This window comes from Apium graveolens, chromosome 6, assembly GCF_009905375.1.
Source record: "Apium graveolens cultivar Ventura chromosome 6, ASM990537v1, whole genome shotgun sequence".
NCBI lineage: Eukaryota > Viridiplantae > Streptophyta > Magnoliopsida > Apiales > Apiaceae > Apium > Apium graveolens.
The window spans coordinates 26,967,475-26,977,400 of record NC_133652.1 but is presented as its reverse complement, the minus strand read 5'-3'; the positions used below and the strand labels follow the sequence as shown (position 1 = coordinate 26,977,400).

General features: G+C 33.9%; 2 protein-coding genes across 2 annotated transcripts; one reads left to right on the top strand and one right to left on the bottom strand.

Moving 5' to 3' along the window:
* Positions 1–4,189, top strand: LOC141664393 (serine/threonine-protein kinase SAPK3-like). The gene is made up of 10 exons (XM_074470335.1): positions 1–146; positions 270–409; positions 1,473–1,547; positions 1,838–1,939; positions 2,027–2,080; positions 2,154–2,246; positions 2,374–2,466; positions 2,828–2,932; positions 3,037–3,135; positions 3,556–4,189. The coding sequence occupies exons 2-10, from the start codon at positions 287–289 to the stop codon at positions 3,835–3,837; spliced, it is 1,026 nt and encodes a 341-aa protein (XP_074326436.1). The 5' UTR covers positions 1–146; positions 270–286; the 3' UTR covers positions 3,838–4,189.
* A 904-nt stretch (positions 4,190–5,093) lies between these two features.
* On the bottom strand, positions 5,094–7,462 carry LOC141664394 (uncharacterized). The gene is made up of 2 exons (XM_074470336.1): positions 7,115–7,462; positions 5,094–6,113 (listed from the first exon to the last, which is right to left on the bottom strand). Exons 1-2 carry the CDS (start codon positions 7,115–7,117, stop codon positions 5,319–5,321), a joined length of 798 nt encoding a protein of 265 aa, XP_074326437.1. The 5' UTR covers positions 7,118–7,462; the 3' UTR covers positions 5,094–5,318.
* Positions 7,463–9,926: the final 2,464 nt, after the last annotated feature.

The following is a 9,926-nucleotide window of genomic DNA, read 5'->3' as shown; positions in this document are numbered from 1 at the left end:
ACATCAAAGGCACCTACAGTATTTAAATCCACGCATGCCTTTAAATTCAAAACAACCAATCACATTCAATGTGATATATACAAACCACACTTGTTTTGAAATATCAAAAGCTCATTTTCAAACTCACTTCAGTTTATAATTGTTTGGTAAAGTGGTCTTGTCTTGAAAGAGTCTCATCTCTTTCTTTTATTTCCTCTCTATTTTCCTTCACCATTGCATTAATTTATATATATATTGTATCTATATATACATCATTGTTTGCTTTGTAGGTTTTTAAGTAATTGCAATGGACCAAAAATATGAGGCGTTAAAAGAACTTGGTTCTGGGAATTTTGGAGTTGCAAGATTGGTCAGAGACAAGAACACAAGTGAGCTTTTTGCTGTTAAGTATATTGAAAGAGGCAAAAAGGTGATCACTTTTTCAAATCTTTATTTTAAAAAGTTCTTGTTTTTATATCTTTTATCTGATTGGTGAGTTTGATTTTGTGATGGGTATGTTTTTTTTAATTACTTTTTGATTGTAGCATAATTGTTCTAGTTCTAGTCTAAATTAGCTGGCTTTTAGGGTCAATTTATAAGCTAAACTTTGAACCTTTATGCAAGCTATGGGTTTTAGTGGACTTGACATATGTAATAACTTTATTAGATCAGTTGATGATGATCATTTAATATACTGTTTTCTGATGACCCTTAAGGTGAGTGGTAGTGATTAACTACAGATTTTCTTGGGTGGTAGAGGCTTCATTGGTTTGGTCCCTCTACCAAAACCTTAAGATTAGAGGGGGACCCTATTAGAGCATATCTTGTTGAAAATTTGATATGTTATTGCTCTTCTCTCAATAGCACATTTTTCGGACAATATTTATCCTTGGTATCAGGATTTTACTTTTAGGATATATACAAGCTGTGGGATATGGTTTATAAAAAGAGAAAAAATATATGCAGATTGAGTATATGGGATATGTTACTCGGACTCGGCTAGAAGTGTCCGACATGAACACTTGTCCAAGTATCGGACTCGGAAATATTTTGAAAAATTACATGTTTTTTGCCTAAAATAAGTGTCCATGTCGAGTGTCAAGTGTACGATACGGGTACTCGAAGGTAAAATGAAGAGTTCAAACAACATATTATGGGATATAAGTTTTTATCAGCTAATGATTAGCAAAAGTACTATCAAGTTTCTATAATCGGTTTATGCAAAGTAATAAATAGTGTTGAAATTAAGCCTAGATCGAGGAATCTGTTGATGACGGCATCAACAATTTGATACATTTCCGATGTTTGTAGGCTTCACACCATTGTTTATAAAGCTTCAATAATTACAAACTTTAAGATGATGCTAACAATAGTTTTATCTAGATTGAGTTTTTATATACCATATTTTTCTTCAATTGCACTTGTTGTTCATAACTATATTATAATGGATTTCTGTAATAACATTCTGTATTTGGTTCCGTGACTTGTTTCAGATTGACGAGAATGTTCAGAGGGAAATTATCAATCACAGATCATTAACACATCCAAACATTGTGAGGTTCAAGGAAGTAAGCATCTAAATACTTCAATTTGATTACCAATTGATAAATTTCGTGAGTTAGATCATTTTGATGAGAAAGTCTTGCGTTATAAGATTTCCCCTTTAATACACACATATGCTCACACAAAGACATTAAGCGAAAACACATATCTATTGGAGTTGAATTTTTGCTTAGACTATATGCAATGTGCTTACCCCAGCATATATTTACGTTCTTTTCCTGGTTATTTGAAAAAACCTGAATGAAAAATAATAGGTAAAGAATACAAGCATACTGAAACGTACATGTGCTTGTAGGTCATGTTGACTCCATCACAATTAGCCATAGTCATGGAATATGCAGCTGGAGGAGAGCTCTTTGCTAGGATATGCAGCGCTGGTAGATTTAGTGAAGATGAGGTAGATTGATGAGATGAAGATTTTTGTTGCGTCAGCTGTGCTTGAAATTTTGTACTAACATGTTAAAGATGAACTACTCTGCAACAGGCACGTTTTTTCTTTCAGCAGCTTATATCTGGAGTCAGCTTTTGCCACTCCATGGTATGTACTCACGATGGCACTTGCATAATATTTATGTTGTAGCTTCTCAAAGTATCTATGTTCATAATTGCAGGAAATTTGTCACAGGGACTTAAAACTTGAAAACACTCTCTTAGATGGAAGTCCAACTCCACGCCTTAAAATATGTGATTTTGGTTATTCGAAGGTACATACTGTTTGAATGGTATATTGTTTCCGTATATGGATTCTGCTAATTACTTGTGACGACCTTGGTTAATATAAATATTTTGGCATTATTTGCTTCTTACTTCACTGTATCTCGGGTTGTGCAGTCAGCTTTATTGCATTCTCAGCCCAAATCAACTGTTGGAACTCCAGCTTATATTGCCCCTGAGGTTCTTTCAAGAAAGGAATATGATGGAAAGGTACCAGCTGATAGTGTCTTTATCTTTTTTGCTAAATTAGCCGACAGAGCCTTTCATTGATTCACTTTTTGTGCTTGATTGATCAATAATTATTAATCATAATCATAAAGAGCCAATGTGACATAATTAACTAGTCAGTGCTTACGTCATGTTTTACAAAGCACCATTAGCTTGGTTATTTTCAATTCTGGACAAAAAAATCTACCCAGTGCTGCATACACAATCTATTTCTTGTACTAGTTGTATCTGTTACACCAGCTTACTGTCAAATGTCAATGTCGACTTCTGGTTTTCTTCAAAGTGCACATGGTTACCGTAGAATTATCTGCTTCCTTTTAGCTCAAAATTCCTCTACTTTTAGATTGCTGATGTGTGGTCCTGTGGAGTGACTCTGTACGTGATGCTAGTAGGAGCCTACCCTTTTGAGGATCCTGAAGATCCTAGAAATTTCCGCAAAACCATTGGGGTAATTTTCATACAACTTGAACATTTCAGTTGAATAAATAATTTTCTGTTTTAAACAATACATATTGGCAGTACACTGACTATAATGATTTTCAATTTTAACAGAGAATAATGAGTGTGCAGTACTCCATACCCGATTATGTGCGAGTATCTGCTGATTGTAGACATCTTCTCTCCCAGATCTTTGTTGCAAACCCCTCTAAGGTATTATCGTTAGGTTTATGATGCATTTAATTATTTAACATTGTTATCCTTGAGTAGTTCTATAGATAGTAAATATTAGTCCTTTAAAATAAAATCTATGTCTTTCCATTTTCGCTTTCAAATTAGTTTATGTAATTAAAGTGGTTAAGTTTATGGAAGGCTTGCTGGAGTCTAAAAACTGAAGGAAATTTAGCACAAAACAATAGACAAAGTTAACTGGCAAAAAGTGTATTGCTAAAGAAAACCTTATTAAGTTCATGGTTAGGGTATAGAACATGTTAGCTACTCATGTAGAATGTCTGAATAGTGCTTGCTAAAGAAAACTCTATTTAGCTAAGCATTCTCGATGTTACTTTATATAGAAATATTTGGCATGGCACTATAACATGTTTGCTAAACGCATTTAAATGCTTGTAATAGAGAATCACCATTCCTGAGATCAAGAAGCACCCATGGTTTCTGAAAAACATGCAGCGAGAATTGGTGGAAGGAGAGAAAACAAACTACGGAGAAGCTGACCGTAATAAACAACTTCAAAGCGTTGAAGAAATAATGCAGATCATACAAGAGGCCAAGATCCCAGGGGAAACAGGAACCAAAGCAGAAGGGCAACTTGGTACTGGTAATTCACTTGATGCTGATGAGGATTTGGATTTGGAATCTGAAATTGATTACAGTGGTGATTATGCATCCCAAGTTTGAGCATGGAGTTACGCACCATAAAAGATCTATATGTTTTTGTGCAATATTTGTTTTAATTAATGAAAAAAATCTGGATGCACTAAAGGAGCAGAGCCCCAGCTATCCACGCATTTCCATTCCCTCCTCTCTGGCTGAGAGGTATATGTCTGAGGTACAAATCCCGGATTAGAAGGTGTGTGTGGTTCGAATCCCGGGTAAGAAGACGTGAATCCATATACAGAAAATAACACAATGATCATAGTTTGAACCAAGGTCTGGAATCTTGTTATATGTATATATACTGAGATACATGTTTATTGGTGATAATTTGTTGTTCAAGAGTATTGAAAAAGGGTTGTGCTTTCCCCAAAAATGGCTCATGAATCTAATGGATTTTTAAAACTCAAAAATTTTGGGTGGAAGAACTACAAGTAAAGTTCCATGGTAATTGGAGTCCTGGAGTCCGTATATGTTATGCAAACAATGTATTACGTTAAAAACATTGCAAAATATTGCAAATCTTGTTATGCAAATAGCATTACTTTAATGATAATCTTGCAAATTCCATATATTTTACAAGTAAAATATTACAAAATATGTTGTTCTACCGAACATGTTTAGTGTGCAGACATTCATGTTAATGTTGCATAACATAATATATTTTGTAATATTTTACTTATAAAATGTATGAAATTTGCAATATTTATATTAAAATAGTGATGTTTGTAAGATATGTTTTACAAAATAAAATATTTTGCAATATTTTATTGGTAGAACAAATATGGACTCCAGGACTCCAATAAAATTGGGGACTCCATAGAACTCAATTCATAAACCGATATATGTATCGAGTAATATAGAAATTATTGCCAGTGTTAACAAATATTCAAATCTTCATGCAAACTAATGAAATCTACACTTCTGAAAATTGTGTATACAATTAACCCTATCTTCTTGATTACTGAACTAATTGAACCTCACAATGTAGTTTGTTCTCATTTCCACAGAGGTGGCCAGACAGTGATAATTGGTCAAGAAACTTGAGTTCTTGTGGCAGCACGGGGGCAAGGTAAAAGAGAATGACATAATAAGAATTAGTGAATGCTCCAAGGACACTACCATATGTGGGAAGTTGGGTTATCAATTATCATGTAAGTAGTGCCTTGACTTGACATATGATAATTATATGCTCCTAAAACGTAACAGGCATACAATTGAAAACATGATGTTCATCAGTGCATCACAATGAAGCTGTTTACGTATTCTGACATTTAACATAAACGGAAAGAAGTCTTCAAGTATTAGCAAAGTGAAAGGAAAAAAAAATCACAATACCCTATCTCTATCTTTAAAACATATTTGTCTGCACAAAGATTCATAGCAACCATAATTTGGGTTTCCCCATTATTTCGACAGCCACGTAATTCAGAAAAAAAAAGTACAAACTTTCTTACAACTAAGGAGTCTAGACACTTAAATGATGAGTTGCATTACAAGTCATATCAATCTTCGGATCCATCATCATTGGATTCATCTTCGGATCCATCATCATCCAGTTCATCCACAAAAGTCACACTTGCTACGAGTTCACCCTTTTTACCTGAGAAAGATTTAACTAACTCATCACTTGGTTTAACATTGAACTCTAAATAGCCTTCAACAATATCATCATCACCGGTAACAAGATGAAAGTCTAAAAACAGCATCGACCCATAAGGCACTGCTACAATAGATCTGGACAGTGGAATGTGATCCCCGCATCCCAAATTAATCCCATAGCCAGGTTTCTTTAAATAGAGCATACTTGAAAACGCAGGCCGGTCAATATCACTTATGCTGGCAGCAATAACCCCGTGGAGATTAGCGGTGGCGGAGTTGTCATTGGTTAACAACTTAATTTTCAAATGAGCTTCCACAGAATTATAGAATAAAGAATATAGAACAAGAATCTCTCCGGTGCCATCTTTTGATATGATCCTTTTTTCTATAGGTTTGTTCTTTAAACGCGGATTACAAGGGTAGCATTCATAACAAATAGAGTCCTTGTAATCACTATCAAATAGATCGAAATCAATTTCAAGGGGTCCATCACTAGAGATCAACCGTACATTAGGACCTGTGAGAATAAGTTCATCCCCAGGTTGAATTGATGGCCTGCTCATATCAACATCGTTGACCTTGTAGAGGTAGTGAGATGTTGTACCATCATCAACTTTGATCGTTCCAATTTGCTTCTCGGGCTTTATTTCACCACGGCCGAGATATATAACATTGAACACCTCAGCTAGGTAGGTACCCTTCACATTAAAGGTTTATGATCAGAATTTTGATGGATATAAAATATTAAGAAATAGCATAACCATTTATAAATTAGTATAATAGTATTGATATTTCTAAGAAAAATTGTTTCAATTTAGAATCTAAAAGATCATAACATATTAATTATAATATTACAAAATATTGTGGGTATACCACACCGCGTACATAAAGATTTCTTTAAAAAGAGCATACATGATAACGGAAATGTTGTGTGACGCGATGCGGTTTAAGCAATTTGAGAAAATAATAAATTAAATTTGTATAAATATTTACAACTCAAAACATTCATATAAATAAATGTTGCCAAAATATTATACCAACTATAACATTAACATATAAGATATATAGAATAAATCACTAAAAAGGTTAAAACACAAGTTTGAAATATATATTAACTTAATAATGTTGTATCAAATCATTTATACAAAATAATAATAATGTGTTTATTTTTAATATAATAGTTATAATTGTGAATATGGTTGTCCAATATAACCATCAAATCATATAATTTGATTAATTTTAGGAAATTGCGGTGCCATGCGGTCTGAACCACACTATCAAAAGCTCAAACCGCAATCCGCACCACATCACGCGATTTGTGAAAACTTCACAAAATTAAAAACCAGTTGTGCGGTGTGGGCTGTTTGATGAACACCCATACAGAATATTGTAATTGTAATTGTATTGTAATTATTATTAATTCTAAGCATAGTGGAGTTGATGTATAGTGTCGTAAACATGTGTACGTTAAATTGGCAGTACTAACTCCTGCGAGACTAATCCTCTTAAGCTACGATCCTTCTCCTGTGGTTTTGCTAAACCTCGCGGGCTTTGCTTAGCAAACAAGCTCTAGTAAAACCACCAAGAATCGTAGCTTACCAACAAGTTAAAAGATAGACAACATAAATCAATTAACCCCTAACATTAAAATAATAAAAAGGGAAAATAATAAAAAAGGGAGAGAGAGAGAGATTCAAACCATGAAAACGAAGAAGAAGCCGCCGCTTAAGCCTTCCCCAAAATCGAAGTTTGTTGTGTATGTGTTGGAAGATCTTAATTGGAGTGGTTGAGGAGTGCAGATGGTTCTTTATTTCTCCCGGTAGGGTTTCAGGAACGGTGTTTGTCCGGGTTCTATTTAAAATTCAAGTGAAGTGAAGACGATAGCTGTTTTGTCTACATCACGTACATACGATACTTTAAATATTAAATACCGATTATGATTTTTATCTGTTCCCCATTCATTCATGGAGGTTGATGTTGTAAAAATCGTGTCAAATCATTTGTGTAGTAGTTTGCAGAATTTAAAATAAATTAGTCGAACTAGTTCATGAGTTATGGTTGCGAGAGGCTCATGGAGATCTCCTTGTGCCAGAATAATGTCGAATCTTTTTATATGTGTTGAACAACGAAAACAAAATTTAAAGTGAATAAATAAAAATAAAAAATTAAACGACAATCACACAAGACAAAAATTTACGTGGTTCAGAAATTTCTACTCCATAAATCATACTAATTTTGTATTGATCTCTCACAATTTGTTGTGTTATGATTTTACAATTATATGAGTATTTATAAGAGAAAAAATTAGGCCCAAATCAAAATTATAGTTCAAATCTGAAAATCAAACTAATTCATAAACTAATTTGAATCTGAATAGTCTATTTTCATTTTCATGGGCTTAATTAATAGACTCCACAAACCCAACAATCTCCCACTTGGAGTCTGACCAATCTTCACTTCACTCTTGTAAGTCTAATAAAATCAATTTTTCAATCAATAACCCTAACTAGTGCAACGACTTCTCATCAATCAATTATGAAGGCCAGTTGAAGTTACGCAAAACTTCAACTTTTCATTCGTAACCACCTTCGTCAACATATCTGCAGGATTCTTTGAACCAAGGATTTTCTTCAATGACAAAGTACTATTGCTTATCAACTCTCTTGTAAAGTGATATCTCAGCTGAATATGCTCCGTCCTAGCATGAAACACGAGATTCTTCGCAAGAAGAATATCACTCTGACTGTCGCTATACAAAGCACTGTCCGCCTGTTTCTTGCCCAACTCCTCAAGAAAATTCTTCAACCAAATCATCTCCTTGCTAGCTTCAGTGATAGCCATATATTCTGCTTTTATGGTTGAAAGAGCAACTTTTGAAGTAGAGACATCCAACTAACTGCGGTGCCACCCAAAGTGAAAATATAACCCGTTGTACTTTTTCTTGTATCGAAACATCCACCCAAATCTGCATCAAAGAACCCTTCCAAGATAACATCTTTCTTACTAAAACATAGTGCAACCTTGGATGTGCCTTTCAAGTAGCGTAACAACCACTTGACTGCTTCCCAATGCTCTCTTCCTGGATTAGGCATAAATCTGCTAACAACTTCCACTGAATGAGCAATGTCTGGCCTTGTACACACCATAGCATACATTAAACTGCCAACTACAGATGCATAAGGAACTTTAGCCATATATTTTTTGTCTTCATCAGTTTTAGGTGATTGCTTCTTTGTGAGATTAAAGTGACTAGCCAACGGTGTACTTCTGGTCTTCGCATCATGGACACTGAATTTATGCAACAATTTATCAACATACTTTTCTTGAGATAATTTTCAAGTACCTTCAGCTCTATCTCTTATAATGCTCATACCATGTATCTGTTTTGCTGCACCCATATCCTTCATCTCAAACTCCTCAGACATCTGTATCTTTGACTTGTTGATTTCCCTCATGTTTGATCCTGCTATCAACATGTCATCAACATACAACAACTGTAATATCCGGGATATGACGTGTAATTATTTTTACTATTAAATAATTAATATGTGTGTTCAGTATCTATTCTGTGAGTTAATTGTTAAGTGATATATGTACTTGAATATTCAAAAATAATATTAATTGAGTATTTTAATTTTTATATGTCCAAAATAAAATATAGATAATTGTTATATCTTCCTAATTATTTTTATGTTGATTTATAGATTTATAAGAATCATATGAAATTTTTAAAATCTTTTTCCGGGTAATTAAAATCTATTTTATAAAAACGGGAACCAACCGACGTCAATCGTTTTTACGTTTTTGGAACCCGAAACTCTTCCGAGAACTCCTTCCTAACCTAATTGTAATATTCCGAGCATTTTCCATGTTTCGACTTTTTCGATCCGGCGTACGGTTTGTCCTGCGCGGGTCCCGGCACAACATTTTCGATACAATATTCGTTTCGGTAAATTAATAAAACCCGTATTTTTGATAAACGGGAGCTTTTTATTAAACTATCCCAATTATCACTTCGTAGTACGTGTAACTGGGTGCTGAGACCAAGACCGCAGTACAAGTTGTACTGATTTGGATAATTATCCCGAAAACCGATACCGTTTGGATCAGTTTTTATAAATAAACGTACCATTTTATATCCGGAATGATCCAACGGGATACTAATTTTCCGTAATTATAAATAGCCTTTTACCGTATTTTATTTCGTATCAAAATCATTTGCAGACAGATAAATATATAATTTTACAGAGAAAAATCATATATTCATAAACCTTTCTGAGAATCAAACCACAAATTCAAGGCGTTAGTGAAATCCGTTTGAAAAGTTGGAGTAACCGATTTGAAGGTTTCAAGGAGTACTATCAGATTCTAAGCTTTGTTTCACTGCAGAATCAAAGGTTGAATTTCTGAAAATTTAATTATTTTCGAATTTATTTTATTAAAAATATGAATTTTTGTTCGGATGATTGTTTGTATGATTTGATGATTGCATGTTGTAGAGCTTGTTTTCC